General features: G+C 48.8%; 1 protein-coding gene across 4 annotated transcripts; it reads left to right on the top strand.

Moving 5' to 3' along the window:
- The first annotated feature begins 519 nt into the window (after positions 1–519).
- Positions 520–16,106, top strand: RELB (RELB proto-oncogene, NF-kB subunit). Of its 4 annotated transcripts, none has more exons than XM_072979704.2 (12): positions 521–822; positions 5,443–5,499; positions 5,880–5,928; positions 6,480–7,024; positions 8,092–8,249; positions 8,988–9,079; positions 10,258–10,389; positions 11,099–11,203; positions 12,247–12,462; positions 13,510–13,578; positions 13,982–14,059; positions 14,780–16,106. In XM_072979704.2, the coding sequence occupies exons 4-12, from the start codon at positions 6,482–6,484 to the stop codon at positions 15,139–15,141; spliced, it is 1,755 nt and encodes a 584-aa protein (XP_072835805.2). In that variant the 5' UTR covers positions 521–822; positions 5,443–5,499; positions 5,880–5,928; positions 6,480–6,481; the 3' UTR covers positions 15,142–16,106. The 4 variants fall into 4 exon arrangements, with proteins under 4 accessions (XP_078236220.1, XP_072835805.2, XP_072835804.2 ...); XM_072979703.2 differs by lacking the exon at positions 521–822 and adding an exon at positions 2,466–2,590; XM_078380094.1 differs by having other exon boundaries at positions 520–822; positions 5,880–7,024.
- Positions 16,107–16,478: the final 372 nt, after the last annotated feature.

The raw sequence follows: 16,478 nt of genomic DNA, 5'->3' as shown, positions 1-16,478 counted from the left end.
TGAAACGGAGACTGTCCTACTTTGGGAATCCAGAAGGCAGGATTCTCTGGAAAAGGCAGTAATGCTGGGAAAAGTGGGGAGCAGCAGGAAAAGAGGAAGATGAAATACAAGATGGATTAACTCCCCAAAGGAACCACGAGCATGAGTTTACAAAAGATAAGCCTGCTCTCAATTTTGGAGATGGGCCATTCACAGGCGCACCATGAAATGATTTGATGGTACAACACAACAGTGTTTCTTCTAAACGGTGCTCTGGATGGCTTTATTTTCTGGTTCTCTTCCCAGTTTTGCTTCTCTGCTTGCCTGACAAATGGAGGGAATGTCCTCTTTCTCCTCCTCCCGCTCACTTTTGTGATCTGTTCCAACTGGCTCTTTATTTACCATAAAGGCCTGCTCTCTTTTAGGTTTCTGTTTATTGAAACCACACATCTGTGCCTCTCTTGGCAAAGACCTTCTCTCTTCCCCCCCCCCCTTCTCTTTGGATGCAGGAGCTTCCGGTACTTAAAAGGCAGAAAAGGGGGAAAGGGGGCCGTGTGTTCCGGTCATGGTAGCCGTTCCCTTTGTCCCCACCCCTCACGGTCCCAAAATCTTTTCCTGAAACTGGGCATCGTTCCTGATCTCTTGGACCCTTCCTTTTCCAAGAAATGAGCCGGGAAATGCGGAAGCCCCCAAACGAACCTCCGGATGGGAGGCAGGTGGAGACGGATGCCTCCAAGGCAGAAGGAAGCCGCAAGACAGTCCAGCAAGAAGTCCAGCCGTATGATGATTCCGGCTGCCTTGAGTTTGAGAAATTTGGAGAGGGTGGAAGACGAGGAGTGCTGGGTAAGGATCCCTTCCTCAAGTCCTCTGATCACTTGGTGAAGTTAAAACACTCCTGTATTTATTTTTGTACACGTGATTCTAATAACGGTGTGCTGCCAACTCAGCTCTGACTGATGGCAACGCTTTCCAGGGGTTTCTAGGGGAAGGATACCCAGAAGTGGTTTATTCTTCCTTCCTTCTGGGGGCATCCAGAGACGGTGCAGCTGGCCCAAGGCCACCCAGGCTGGCTCCTTCTAAGATGCACAGTGAAGAACCAAACTCCCAACTTCGGGCTCTACAGCCAGACATTTAACTCACCGAGCTCTCCAGCAGCTTGTACATACAATTCATAACAATAACCATGTGCCATTGAGTTGATTCTGACTTACACCAACTCTTTTTGGATTTTCCAGGTAGAGAATACTTAGAAGCGGCTTCCCATTCCCTTCTTCTTTTGGGGGGTAGCCCTGGGGCGGTGCAGCTTGTCCAAGGCCCCCCAGGCTGGTTCTTCTGGGGTGCACAGTGAGGGCCAAACTCCCAGCCTCTGGCTCCACAGCCAGTTGCTAATTCACTGAACTATTCAACCGTGATTCGTAGTATAATCACGCACCATCACATTGATTCTGATTGATGCCAACCCTTTTCAGGTAGAGAAGACATACCTTCCTCTTTTTTGGGGTGTGTGTGTGTGTGTGTGCCAACCTCCCAAACCCTGGCTCTGCTGCCAGATACCTGGACCACTGAGCTATCTACCTAGTGAGTTTTAAAGTACCAGGCACAGCAAAAAAAAAAGTGATCGGTTTGGTGTCTGAACCATGCTTACGCGCAGCGTTACAACTTGAAAACTTGAATTAATTACTTTGGTGAGTCAAGCCGGAAACCAGCCGGCTGTGTTTACTCTGTTATACTCTGTTTTTTAAAAAACAAAAAATTATTTATTTATTTATTTATTTATTTATTTATTTATTTATTTATTTATTTATTTAGTTAGTTAGTTAGTTAGTTAGTTAGTTAGTTAGTTAGTTAGTTAGTTAGTTAACTTCTATGCCGCCCACGCTACCCAAAGGTCTCTGAGCGGCTTACAGCAATTGAAATCCAATTAAAATACAATAAAAGATAAAATGATTAAAATACAATTAAAGTTAGTCAGGCTACTGTTTTCTTGTTGTTGTTTTGTGGTTTGTGTGTGTGTGTGTTTTCCGGGAGGGGAGTGAACTGCCATGGCTGGGATCTTTTCGGTGCACCTCCGGCATCCAATACAGCAGCTCTACCCATTAAGCCACACTACCTTGGCATCCCAGATCCCAGCTGCCAGAAGCAAGGCGAGGGCGTGCTAGCAAGGAATTGGGGGGCATCAGTCTGGAGGGGCAGGAACCCCCACCTCCTGCCGGCCACCCCCCCCCCCCTTGCCTTCCTCCGCCTGCCAGGAGCGCTCCTGGCTTGGTTTTTTTTTTAACCCCCCAGGTTTCGGCTGCAGGCGCGGGAGCCCCGCCCCTTCGACGGGGGGCTTTCCCGTTCTGAGCAGCATGACCTCATCACCGGCCCGGGCCAATCAGGAAGCAGCCGCCGGCCGAACAGGGGAATTCCGAGCAGCCCGGGTCCGCCTTTAGCGCCAGCAGGAGAAAGAGGAGGGGGAAAAAAGGGCGAGCGTTTTAGGACTTTAGGGCTGGCCATAGTGGGGTGGGGGGCGTGGGGTGGGGGAGGAATGTGGGCCTGGCCCCGGTCATGAGTGGCCTCCGACCGACACAGCCTCGCCTGCCCCGGGAAGAGATGTTGGTTCACCCTCTAGGTATGGGGGGCAGCCGGGATCCGAACCGGGGCGGCTGGGGGGGGAGAGAGAGGTGACCGGCCCAGGGAGGCTGGGAGCTAGTTTTCTGGGTGGTGGGCGGGCTGGCTGGCTTGGAGAGGGGCGCTAGAACCCCGATCCAGAGTTTTTTGGGGGGCTACTTGTGAGTCCAGCTCGTGCATCTGCATGGCTCCTTGTTTCGCTACTCTGAAAAAGGAAGGGGAAAAAAAAATAAGGTTTGGGAGGGAGAGATTTATTCCTGCAAGGGCTTAAAGGGCTTAAAAGGATCGCGAGCTCCAGGGACCCACGGGAGAAGCGATCCGTCGTTTTTCAAGGGGTCCCCAACATGTTGCGCGGTCCATGGGTAGCTGGAGAGGCACAAAGCTTCTAACCCACTGAACTGCATCTCACCCCTGCTAACTTCTGCAGGGCGAGTTGTCATTAAAAGAAGTGAATCCGGTTTGTGCTTTTTTAATTATTTCTTGGTCTCACCGGGCAGTCGTAGGACGACAGGTTTTCTCAAAAGTAGTTTGTTCCTCTTTCTCATACGAACCGTGAGCAGAGAGAGGTCCTTGTGTCTTTGAGTGCCAGCAAGGAAAGTATTCCCCCAAACCCCCCACACTTTGCATGATTTGATGTCTTTCGGGGTAGGATCCTGGCCCTGCAGATGTTGTCGGGTTGCAATGGGCTGTGCTTTTAAAATGTGTTTTGGCTCTTGGTTTTTCGGAATGGGGTGAAAATTCTGCCGGGTGCCGATTTTGGGATCGCTCGGACTTGGTTGCCTGGGGTGAGCAAGAATTTTCCCGAGGTAACCAGACAGGGAAGCTTTACAGAAAGCGGTAGGTTCTCCTACAGAAGACTCAGGAGACAGATGTGCAGGCAGGTAGACTAGTTCGGTTTGGGTAAACCTGTTTGCAGAGCTGCACATTTTTATCTGACATCACTTAAAGTATTCTGAAGTGCTAGTAAGTGTATCTGATATATTTAAGGGTCATTATCGAAAGTGCACCATAAGAGTGTATCGAATTTCTAGCTGCTGTGGTTTAAGGAAGCTGGCTGGATAGCTCAGTGAGTTAAGTATCCAGATGTTAAGAGTTCGATTCCCCACTGGTCCTCCAGCAAAAAGAGCCAGCCTGGGTAGCCTTGGGCAAGCTGCACAGTCCCAGGGCTCCCTAGAGGAAGGGAATGAAAAACCACTTCCAAGTAGTTTCTGCCTAAGAAAATCCCGAAAAGGGTCACCGTAAGTCAGAATTGACCCAATGGTACGTGATGATTATTATTATGGTTTAGGGATACAGCCTTGGGTCCTTTTAAAGAGAAAGGTAGGTTAAAAAATAAAGGTTGGGCAATAAGGAAGGCACAACACCATTCTTTTTACAAAAGAATGTTGTAACTGGCAGCATCGTTACCGTCCTCTAAATAACAAGTGATGTTTTGGTTCTTGTAGGTTTTTCGGGCTGTTTGGCCATATTCTGAAGGTTTTTCTTCCTAACGTTTCACCAGTCTCTAAAATGCAACAAAGCCTGGCTCCCAGAACTGAAAAATACAGCCTGAAAAAAGGTTAACAAACTCTACCCAGCCACAAGGACTCGTGATCACTGCACACAAAAGACTAGGTAACTACGCCCATCAATCACAGTGACAGATCATCTCCCCCCCTTATCACAACAATACACCCATAACAAAAAACACCCTGATCACCATAATCACCCAGTCTCCTGAAAAGGACAAAAAGCTGATCCCACAGCTGCAAATACTCAACTATCCCACACACTACACCAGAACACAGACAGAGTTCTAACCCCTGTTCTCTGAAGATGCCGGCCGCAGAGACTGGCAAAATGTTAGGAAGAAAAACCTCCAGAGCATGGCCAAACAGCCCGAAAAAACTACAACAACTTTTGGATCCCGGCTGTGAAAGCCTTTGAGAATACAAAGTGATGTTTTACTTGTTGCTTCTTCTTGTTAAATTTTTGGGATATAATGATATGTTTGGGGAGTATTTTTAAATTCCAAAATTCCAGTCATTCTCTTTCCATTTTAGCTGAATTATTTTCCCCCACAAGGAACTTAAAATATAATGGAGAAGAAAGGAGGAGGGTAATGATTAATGTAACAAGTTACCAAAACTAAGAAACCATGTGATTTTGAATTTTAGGAAATAGCACAAGGAGTCTAAGCCCATAGGAAGGCTCTTTGCCTGGTGCAGGAAGAGTTTTTGTTTCATTTCATTGTGTTTAAGTGCCTTTTCCTGCTGCCTTTTATTTTAAAACTCCCAAAGCAAAGAGGTTTGCAAACAGTGAAGCTGACAAATGCAACAAAGAAAACTGGCTAGTAAACCATGCAATGGGGCAGAGGATGACAAAATATTTCATTAGAGTCACCAGGCTTAAGTGGCTGGGTTGAAAATACCATTGGGTAGGAAATTTGTTTTTAATGGGCAGCAAAAATGTCACCTGGCGAGCAACTGCTGAATTTCAAGAAGCGTTCCACCTAGCAGGTGCCTCAACAGAGAAGGCCCTGCTAATGCTCCCCAGGACCAAGTAAACATTGCTAAGCTTTGCAACCCCTTTCCTCATTTGTGGAGTGAACTGGGAGGGTGAGGTTGGGAGGCTCAACCTCAGTCGGTCCTCTGACATTTATTAATTCTGCACCAAAGTTTGGAAAAACGAGTTGTTCCAGAAGAACAATCTGCCTGAACTCTGTTCTGTCCATGGTGAGAGCCTAAGAATAAAGGAAAGGCGGATTTTTTTTAAAGGGGAAATTCCATTTATAAGAGTGGATTAAGTAGTGTTTGTCTCCTGGATTCTGGGTAGGAGCTTCTCAACATCTTTCTTGTATGCATCTCTTTCTAGGCGCTGCTCTTCCGGCTTCTGGCTTGTCTATGGTGCAGCCAGCTGCAGAGACTTCTGGTAAGGATACATAGCATCCCATCTATGTGTGTTCCTCCATTATTTATTTATTTATTAATTACCGTATTTTTTCCATGTATAAGATGCCCCCATGTATAAGATGCCCTCCACTTTTCTACTCCAAAATTAAGAAATCTAAGTGGGGCTTAGCAAGTGCAGGGGGAAAGGGATCAAAGCCCTGCAGGATCACTTTGATCCCTGCTTTCCCCTCCACATGTTTTTGTTCTCTCCTTTGCTTACTTCCGTGTATAAGACGACCCTCAATTTTAGTCTAAAGATTTTAGACAAAAGTATAGTCTTATACATGGAAAAATATGGTATTTCTCTCAAGCTGCCCCAGACCTGGAAATATTGATTTTCTTTTTTGTTTTCTTTTGCAGAAGAATTAGGTAAGCATTTGAGGGCTTGGGGTACACAGCAGAATTTCAGGTAAGGAGAAATTCTTGGCTTACCTGAGGAGCATGCATTTATATGGCTTGCTTAAAGGTGAAATGCTAGAAATGACTCTGATTTTTGCTTGAGAAAAGATTTGCTGCTGTTGAAGGCATGTCAACATCCTGGCATACCGTCCGCAGATATGGGGATCTTTCTTTACCTGAAGACCGTTCTTCACTATCATTGCCATCGTCCTCTTTTGTTTTATTTTAAAAAACCCATTTCCCCCCAAACTGCCCTCATCTGGGGCCCTCTACTCTGCAGATAGCATTCCCACCCACCCCCATCAGAAGCCTCCATGGGGTGTATTTTGCCTTTTAAACATATTTTATCCCTCCTAAAGCTTTTTCCCCCCTTGGGATTACTGGAGGGAGGGGGTGGCTCTCCAGTTTTTCTGGGGGGGAGAGCACAGATTCCCCCTCCCTCCCGTGTTCTCCATCCCCCCCAATGCTTGGAAGCGTCTCACTCTTGCTTGACACCTCGAATAATGACGGTCAATGCCATGAGTTCAATCTGGAACCTCCCTTCTCTTTCCTCCTTCCTAGCCATGATCGATGAGCTGATTAAAGAAGATGGCTTTGAGACCAGCATCGCGTCCCTTCAGGCCAAGGTCCCCCTGAACGGGCCGTCCAAGTTGATCTCCAGATGTTCCACCTTAGGCTCCCCGAACGGGATGCAAAGACTGGCCGAGCCGCCGGGAATGAGCCTCCCGCCGCTGGGCTTGGAAGCCTACGGGCCCCGCTGCCTGGCGGCTTCCCACCCGGCTCGGGAGCCTCCGGCCGCCCAGCTCACCCAGAACCTGACAAACTTGACGCTGCAACCCGAGTTGATCCCCAGGGGGGCCCCGCTGCCTTTCCTGCCCGGCGCCCGATGCGCCGACCCTCCGTGGCCGCCCACCCTCCCGGCAGTGCCTCCCGTGGTGGTCCAGGAGCAGCTGGACAGCATTGTTCTCGAAGTCCCCAAGCTGGTGATCACGGAGCAGCCCAAACAACGAGGGATGCGCTTTCGGTACCAGTGCGAAGGCCGGTCGGCCGGAAGCATCTTAGGCGAAAACAGCACCGAAACCAACAAAACTCTCCCTACCATTGAGGTGAGCGGGGAGAAAACTGCGGCGGTGGGTGGCGGGGCGCTTGGGGTTTTAGTCCGAATTTTAAAAGCAATATCAGAGGTGTAGGATGAGGGGGTCAGCATTCTGGATAGTTCCTGCGCACTTCAGATGAAAAGCCACAGCAGGTTTCCCTCTCTCCCCCTTTAGTCACTACCCTCGTTTATTGCAGTCTCCTGAAAAACGGCGCCTTCCCATGGCGTTTAGATTGGCAGGTGGCGGGAGGAGGGGAACCCTCCCATTGGCACTGCTGACCTGCAGATCCTCTTAAAACACAAAAAGAAGAGAAAAGCAAGGCTCAAGTTTTTGTCCTTTGTCCCCAAACTATTGCCCTCCAGGTGGTTTAGACAGTACAGCCCCTCAGAATTCATAGAACCGTAGAATCGTGAAGTCGGAAGGGCCCTCTAAGGCCATCAAGTCCAACCCCCTGATCAAGGCAGGACTCCAGATCAAAGGAGATCTGACACGTTGTTGTCCAAGTTTCTCTTGAAGGCCTCCAATGCTGGAGTGTTCACCAACTCTTGAGGTTATGGGTTCCGCTGTCGTACTGCTCTAACAGTTAGGAAGTTTTTCTTGATATTCAACCGAAATCTGGCTTCCTGTCAGTTGAGCCCATTGTTGCGTGTCTTGCACTCTGGGGTGATCAAGGACAGATCCTGCCCCTCCTCTGGATGACTGCCTTTCAAGTCTTTGAAAAGTGCTATCCCATATCCCCTCAATCATCTTTTCTCAAAGCTAAGCATGCCCAGGTCCTTCAGCCGTTCCTCCGACGGCTTGTTTTCCAGCCCCTCAATCCTCCTCCTTGCCCTCCATTGAAACTGTTCCAATTTGTCAGCATCCTTCTCAGAGTGTGGCGTCCGGAACTGGAGACGGTACTCAAGAGGAGGCCTAAGTTGTGCCAAGTAGAGGGGGAAATTCCTGTTCTTAATTCCCAGAAAACGTGCAGGGTGTGCTTCTAGGAGGATCGAATGAGGGAAGTGCCCTGAGGTCCCCATCCGGCCGCATCCCAAGGTACGATAACTGGAGTGCTCTGCTTCTCTCGGTTTGCCTAGCTCCAGAACTGCACCGGCATCCCCGAAATCAAGGTGACCGCCTGTTTGGTGTGGAAGGACTGGCCCTACCGCATCCACCCCCACAGTCTGGTGGGGAAAGACTGCAGTAACGGCCTCTGTGAAGTGATGCTGAAGCCCCGGATTAACCCTAAGCACAGGTAACATGTTGCACGACCGCGTGCAGAGAGAGAGAGAGAGATGGTGGCTCAGCCGCCTTTCTTGTGGATGATGGGTAATGTGATGAAGGAGCAGTTCTTCCAGCCTTCTCTGTTCTAAATCAGGGGTCCAGGGAGAGGAAGGTGGGGAAGATAAATTCATAGTTCTAGTGTCGTCTTCCCGAACCTGCTGCCTTTAGGACCACAGTCCCCAGAATTTCTGGACAAGGGCCATGAGGGGCAAGTGGACTTTGACCCCTGAATTATCTGGAGGAAATCACGTTAGGAAAGGATCTTGTAGCATCTTCTCTACGAGAGGGCTATAGTACAGTGATAGTATACCAGTGCTCTGCCTGAAGGAGGTCCTATATTCAACCCACCCTAGATTCAGATAGGGTTTGGAATGACTGAAGTTGAGACCCAAGAGTAAAAAAAATATTTTCACATGCATTACCAGAACTGGCCACTAGAGGGTGCAAGAGGGTGCATTCGTCACAAGTATTTATAGCACAGTGTCTATCTCCCTCTATGGTTCAGTTCTGGTAATACATGTAAAACAATTTTTTCCCTGGATTAAAAAAAATATATTTTAAATATTTTCAGACCATGGATAAGTGAATCATTGGGTACTGATCCCGTGGATGATGGAGGGGTCTTACTATAATGCTTTACTTTTGGAACCTGGATGTTTCCTTTGTGGTGCCTCTTGAGCCTCACCCTGCCTTTCTGTTTGCTTTCTAGTTTTAACAACCTCGGGATCCAGTGTGTGAAGAAGAAAGATATAGAAGAATCCATAGAGAAAAAAATGCAGCTTGGAATTGATCCTTTCAATGGTGAGGGGAGCCATTAAATGTTCAGACATGAGAGGCGAGGGGCTGTGGGCTCTTTAACTCTGGAAGGGTCTTGCTTGGGACTGCTAGTGGGGTCCGATGAGCAAACTAACAAGGTCACAGCAGTGACAAGCGGTTAGGGGCTCAAGCAAAAGGGCATGCAGCAAATTGCTCCCGTTTCCTCCTTCCTGAGAGGGCCAAGCTGGGAGCAAGGAGCAAGAACGGGCTCCGGAAATTAGCTTTCACAGGATTGGAAGCAAGAGCAGGGGCCGTGGCAAAGTAGGGTTGGGCAAACCTATGGCCCAGTTGCACTCCAACTCCCATAATCCCAAAAGTTGCTTCATTACAACTCCTATCATCTCAGTCCAAATGGCCTAGGGCTGATCACAGCTTGGAGATAACACCTGAAAGTCAACACGTGCGCGTTAAAACCATCCCTTCTGTAGTAACACAAGGACATGCCAGACACAATAACATTTCAAAGGCAATATACAGTTGCAAAATGTTGTGTTTTTTTGAAGATCTGGTGCATTTCCCCCACTGAGCGGAAAAGCAATGTTTTTAATGTTAGCCCATTAAAACAGGTACAGTGGTGCCTCGCTTAACGAGCGCACCGTACAACGAAGAATCCGTATAGCGATCCCTTTTTGGGGATCGCTATACGGAGCTGCCCCAATTGCCGCACTTGCTTTGCGACGATCGGGGCGTCCGGCGGCCATTTTGGAGCCGCCGATCAGCTGATCGGCGGCTCCAAAATGGCCGCCGGACCGCGAAAACATCGCTGGAGGGGTAAGTTTTGGCGCCTATTGGAACGCATTAAACTAAGTTTAATGCGTTCCAATAGGCTTTTCCTGCCCCGTACAGCGATGTTTTCGCATAGCGAAGGTTAATCCGGAACGGATTAACCTCGCTATACGGGGCACCACTGTACATTCTTTTTAAGCGCTAGTTTTGGTGTCAGACTTTCGCTCCTGCTTTGCACGGCTTCCGTGGTCGCTTGAGATGGGCGCGAACTGTCACGAACCACCATTTTTCCCCCCCGGTTCGTGCCCATCTCTAGGGATAACTCTTGCCCTGGAGTTATGTATTGTGTGTTATGATCCCTTAAAAAAAGGCAGGAGGGATGACGCTTAGTTCCGCATCTGGAGGGCACAATTTCATTCTTTCTCTTTCCTGTGTAGCTGGCTCATTAAAAAACCACCAGGAGGTCGACATGAATGTGGTGCGGATTTGCTTTTTGGCTTCTTACCAGGATTGCAAAGGAAAGATGCATCATCTCAGCCCGGTCCTCTCTGAACCCATCTTTGACAAGAGTAGGTAACAGGGAACTCTGAACGAGGGGAGGTGGGCCAGCGGTTGTTTCTAATAACGGTATCCAAGAAAAATATTGGAAACTAAAAGTGAAGGAAGCCAAGGGCTGAGTGTTGGGAATTGGGTCTGTCCAGACGTTTCATTGGGGAACCATTTGCAAATCCCAGAAAATGCTACATGAGATGGTCAAGTGGTGCCTGGAGTTTGGTAATCAGTGATTTAAGAAAAGTCGCTCTACACATGCTCAAGACATCTCTTTTTCTTTGCTGTTGTGCTTCTTCCTCCTCTCCAAAAAAAAAAATGACCCTTGATATTGGAGCAGGTGTGGTATCTCAGCCTGGAGCAGGCCCAGCATCATTCAAAACCTAGACTGTCTGTGTGTTTTTTCACAACTCTGTCGCATCTTTCCCACACCTTTCTGATGCCCTCCGGTAGACGCTTACTCTGAAGACGTGTGAGAAGAGGTAGCCATGTTAGTCTATGCTATCGTAACAAGCGAAGACAAAAGCAGTATACAAAACGAAGAAGACAAAGGCGTGGTGGACCCTTAAAGACTAACTGCTATATTTTAACATGAGCTTTCACGGATCCGGGCCACTTCCTCTGAAGAAGGTCCCTTATGGCCAAGCGGCAAGGAGGACCAGAAGGAAAACCCTCTTGTCGTTATGCAGTTGGGCCCAATTCTAACACGGTCTGTTTGGTTGCCCGCAGAATCAACAAATACTTCAGAACTAAAAATCTACCGGATGAATAAGGAATGCGGCAGCTGTACAGGCGGAGAAGAGTTCTATTTATTATGTGACAAAGTCCAAAAAGGTACGTGAAAAGGACAGGGTGGCGGCGGCTTAAGCCTGCTGAGCTAATATGACCAGTTTGTCTGAGGAGGAGATAGAGACTCTTTGCCGGTGTCAGGTGTTCTCCCTAGTGGGGTGAAAATCCCAGGGGGTTCTGAAGGGATGGCGTGACGGAACTGGACAGGGAGAACCCACAAGCTGCCGTAGTTCCCAGCCTTGGGTCCCCAGAAGTTCTCAGACTACGACTCCCTGAAATCTTGGCCAGCACAGCTGGAGGCAAAGGCTTCTGGGAGTTTTTAGTCCAAGAACGTCTGGGGATCCAAGGTGGGAAGAGCTACCGGGAAGGGCAACAGAATGAGATGGAAGAGAAGTTTGCTTCAGCTACTTTGACCAGACAGGAGTTAAGAATCAAGGGAACAAAATTAGCCTGTTATTTGGCCAACTGTCCGATGATGCCCTGGAAGTATTTAATCGGGAGGTAGGGTTTGCAGAGAGGGACGTGGTGGCACTGCGGGTTAAACCGCAGAAGCCTGTGCTGCAGGGTCAGAAGCCCAGCAGTCATAAGACAGAATCCACGCGACGGAGTGAGCGCCCGTTGCTTGTCCCAGCTCCCGCCAACGTAGTGGTTCGAAAGCATGCAAATGCAAGTAGATAAATAGGTACCACCTCGGTGGGAAGGTAACAGCGTTCCGAGTCTAAGTCGCACTGGCCATGTGACCACGGAATATTGTCTTTGGACAAAAACGCTGGCTCTATGGCTTGGAAACGGGAATGAGCACCGCCCCCTAGAGTTGAACACGACTGGACAAAAATTGTCAAGGGGAACCTTTACCTTTACCTAGGATTTGCAGGAAGTTCTTTGTGTCGAAGGTGGTGGTTCCAAGAAATACGTTAAGGCCTTCTGTCGTTTGCTTTCTCAGCTGAATATATTTCTAGGACTGCCCATTCAGACTCTCTCTGGAACGGCCAGACCATCCCTTGCCAAAGATCTCTGAAGCTCCATCACCTGGCTTTTCCACACCTGTCCCTCACTCTGTGTCTTTTCTACCCCCCCCCCTTTTGCAGAAGACATCTCCATCATCTTCCGGAAGGAGGCATGGGAAGGCAAAGCGGATTTTTCCCAAGCCGACGTTCACCGGCAGATCGCCATCGTCTTCAAGACGCCGCCGTACCAACACCTCGACATCACCGAGCCTGTGGAGGTGGAGGTGTACCTGCGGCGCTTGACAGACAGCGTCTCCAGTGAACCTTTCAGCTTCACTTATCTGCCCAAGGATGACGGTAGGATCGCATAACTGTTTTCCTTTGTTTTTTTTAAATTGACTCTAAAATACACAAAATTTTACAAAAATAAAAAAATGAAAATATGTAATACCTACCTACCTACCTACCTACCTACCTACCTACCTACCTACCTACCTACCTACCCACACACACACACACACACACACACACACACACACACACACACACACACACACACACACACACACACACACACACACACACACACACACACACACACACAGAGTGCCCCTTTCCATCAGGACCCTTTGAAGGCAAGCTGCCTTTGTTTCATTGACAACGTCCCCTTCCAAAACTGATCCTTTGGATGGTACGTGGCACTTCCCTTTAATGAGTAGTCAATAAAAGCTAAAGATAATTTTGTTTGTCAAACCCTCTTTAAACTTAATGTCACAAGGTCATTAATAGCGATATTCCCTTTTTTTATATCATTCATTTAACTGAGATTCATGCCTCAATTTCCCGTTTGCCGCTATAATTCATCTCGCTGCAAGTGCCATACTGTTATAAATTCTTTAAGTGTCCCATTCCAATAGGACTTTTTTGGGGTCCCCTCCCCCCGTGGGGACGTGGTGGCGCTGCAGGCTAGACCGCAGAAGCCTGTGCTGCAGGGTCAGAAGACCAAGCAGTCGTAAGATCGAATCCACGCGGCGGAGTGAGCACCCGTCGCTTGTCCCAGCTCCTTGTCAACCAAGCAGTTCGAAAGCATGTAAAATGCAGGTAGATAAATAGGGACCACCTCGGTGGGAAGGTAACAGCGTTCCGAGTCTAAGTCGCACTGGCCATGTGACCACGGAAGATTGTCTTCAGACAAACGCTGGCTCTATGGCTTGGAAACGGGGATGAGCACCGCCCCCTGGAGTCAGACACGACTGGACAAAAATTGTCAAGGGGAACCTTTACCTTTACCTTTACCCCCCGTGTTCAGCACATGAAAGAGGGTCGCATTGTTCTGTGGCGAAGGGTGAAATCTCAATGTGCTAAACCACGAGAATGGCTGTATGGCTCCTGTCTATTTTCCAGACACGTATCGGGTCAACAAAAAGAGGAAACAGGGTATGCCTGACGTCTTGGAGGAACTCTCTGGACCAGGTTGGTTTGTTTCTATTTAAAAAAAAATACCGCCAATCGAGTCAATTCCCCATTTATGGGGACCTTTTCCAGGGTATCTTAGGCTGTAAGTACTCAGCGGTGGTTTACTGCCTGCTTCTTCTGTGGGTGTCCTTGGATCGGGTCGCTTGCCCAAGGCCACACAAGCTGGCTTTTCTCCCGAAGGAGCATTGGGGAATCGAACTCCCAACCCCTGGTTCTGCAGTCACTGCGCTCCCACTCACTGAGCTACTGGGTCAGCTCCAAATGTGTATACTTGAGGGTAAATGGGCAGCCATCGGCTTTGTGCTGCGGGGGCGGGGGGGGGGAACGGCTTATGAATTTCCTTCGGTATCCCCTGTGTACGTCAGAACCGGGCATGATAACGTTCATTTTCTTTCCCCAGATCCTCATGGGATCGAAGTCAAAAGGAAGAAAAAGAAGCCCGGGTACATGGATCACTTCAACTTGATGCCTTTGACAGGTCAGTAACGGAAACATGTACCAGCAGAACAGCAAGGACCGACTGGTGCTTCTCTGCCTCCCCACGCAGCTGACCCCTCATCAGCCGAGCAGAGAGACCCCCCCCCATCTTGCCAAATTGGTCAGTTGCCAGGGGAGGTGGGGAAGCGCCGGCTGGGCTCCTTCCCAGTTTGCCTACCATTTGGCAAACTGAGGGGGCCAACGTAGTAAAGTCAGGATGTTATAGAAAGGCAGGGAATTGTTAGTGGTTTACTTTGCTGCTGTGTTTCAATGGTGGGGCGGCTTAGTGGATTTTCTGCCTCTTCGCCGAAATAAAACGCAGCTGATGGTGGGCCCCAGACACCTTGATTTGGGTGGGTGTCAGGGCTGCCCTTTGCCTTTCTGCCTCGGTTAGCAAAATGTGTTGGGCTGTCCCTTCTGAGGGATAGTTTCCTCCTCTACCTCATCCCTTCTAAAAAGGGCACATTGCCCATCGTCCCCACATTAAACACCTATCAGAACCTTTGATGCCTTAGGTAACAAAAATGACATACAGGCACCATACCTGTATATCATGCAGTTTTTAACCAACAGCCCTGCTCTGAATCAAATCGAATTGAATCGAGTCAATCAGTCAATCAATCAATCAATCTTAACCCTAACTCCTAAATCTCAGAGAACTGGGCAAGCTCTCATCCTCAACAACTTGTCAATGTTGGGAATTGCTTTGCTGTTCTTCTAGCTCACCGCTCGTCCAGTCCCGAAGACAGACATTTCCTGGCCAGCTTAGAGCGCATCAGTGTGCCGGACCTGTTCGAGGACTACACCTTGGTCCAAGACTTAGCTTCCTACGGCGGCCCCAGCCTGAGCGACGTCCTGCTGCCGTCCCTCATGGATTTCCCCAGCGCTCCGGAGCAGGAGTTTTTGCTCGATGCGTATTCCTTCCATTCCGGCATCTCGGCGCCTTCCTCTGGGGAGTGCGAGGCGGAGGGCACCGCCAGCCTGGTGGGGAGCAGCATGTTTCCGAACCAGTACAAAGAAGCCGCCGCCCACCTGGAAGTGGAGGCCGAGCAGACCGCCACGGGCCACGGGCCAGCCTTGTGAAGGAACGGGCGCTTTGGCCTTTGAGGAGAAAGACTGAGCCCTCTGTTCCTTTGGGGTGGGGGAAAGAAAAGCAAAGGAAGATATTTTCCCCCATATGCCCACAGAAGTGACGGGAAAGGGTACTTTGATATGATCAAGGTTACTCAGAGGGGCTTCCGTCTGGGAGATGGGTTGAGAAATGCAATAGGTGAAAGGAAGGGTTGTACTTGGCGCTGAATGTGGAGGTCACTGGCCCAAGGGACCTGCGTCTCTCTTCCTCAGTTTTCTCTCTCTCTAAAATCAGGCTGGCGGTACTGACCAATTAGTTATGAAGGATGTGCGCATGGGCAGATATGCACCAGTGAATGTACTGTTAATATTGTGGCAGAGAAGAAACCCAGTCTCCTTACCTGATGCATGCTCAACGGATATTTGCATTTGCTGTTGAATACTGTAGGACTGCAGCATCCGGGGCAGGGGGGAGGGAGATTAGTTCCAAGCCCCCAATGGATGTCAACAAACATGGAACATTGAACGCTATACGTACTGTACTGTACATTGCACGGTCTCTGGCTCCCTCTAGTGGCCGGTTCTGGTAAATACACCCTGGAAATACATATTTCTGGGGTTTTTTAATTTTGTATTTTCAGGCAGCGGATAAGTGAATCAGTGGGTAATGATTCCGCAGATAGAAGGGTTCTACTACATTTTGACCTGCATTGCTTATCTAACATATCCCAAGCCTACAGACTCGATGAGGACAGTTTAGATTGGAAGAGCTGGGGGCCAATCATCCCCATATAGACTGTTCAAAACTTGGGGGATTCTGGGAATTGTAGTCTTAAATTTCCAAGCTCCTGTGATATTTTACCTTCCTTTCAATGAATGTATGAAGTCATCCGATATACGAAGCTGGTTTACGCTAATCAAAGCCTGTGATTTAGTCTTGCACTATTGGAATACAGCTCTCCCATGAGTTTATTTAATGCTGCTGCTCACCTTTTGATTCAAAAGATAAGAAGGGATGAATTGGGGAATTTCTAGATTCAGTAAGCACACTTCCATTCTAGCACTGAGCTCTGATCCTGCTATCCAGCATCCCCTCGTGTCAGAATTAAGGGAAACACTGTTTTGAGGTGCATCTGTCATTGCCCTGTAACCATTCAATGATAAGAGCAATACAGTGAAAATGATGGATGAGGCTTTGGGGATTTTTTGGGACTACATATCCCATAGCCCCCCAAACACCCCCCGTTCTGGGTGTTCTACCTGACTGGCACTTACCTTACGGACATTTAAATGTGGCTCACGTGGGAAAGGGGGTCTAAACTGGAAGTCTTGGCAAGGCCTAGCTTCAC

Source organism: Pogona vitticeps, chromosome 9 (assembly GCF_051106095.1).
Source record: "Pogona vitticeps strain Pit_001003342236 chromosome 9, PviZW2.1, whole genome shotgun sequence".
Lineage (NCBI taxonomy): Eukaryota > Metazoa > Chordata > Lepidosauria > Squamata > Agamidae > Pogona > Pogona vitticeps.
The sequence above is the reverse complement of the archived record's forward strand: the minus strand, read 5'-3'. Positions and strand labels throughout refer to the sequence as shown.

What these genes read in the sequence shown, in the direction of transcription:
- RELB (XM_078380094.1), top strand. Translation starts at nt 6,233, where the DNA reads ATGGGGTGTATTTTGCCTTTTAAACATATTTTATCCCTCCTAAAGCTT. An exon ending in AAACTCTCCCTACCATTGAG is followed by an intron (nt 7,025 to 8,091) that starts GTGAGCGGGGAG and finishes CGGTTTGCCTAG; the next exon opens with CTCCAGAACTGCACCGGCAT. An exon ending in TGAACCCATCTTTGACAAGA is followed by an intron (nt 10,390 to 11,098) that starts GTAGGTAACAGG and finishes GGTTGCCCGCAG; the next exon opens with AATCAACAAATACTTCAGAA.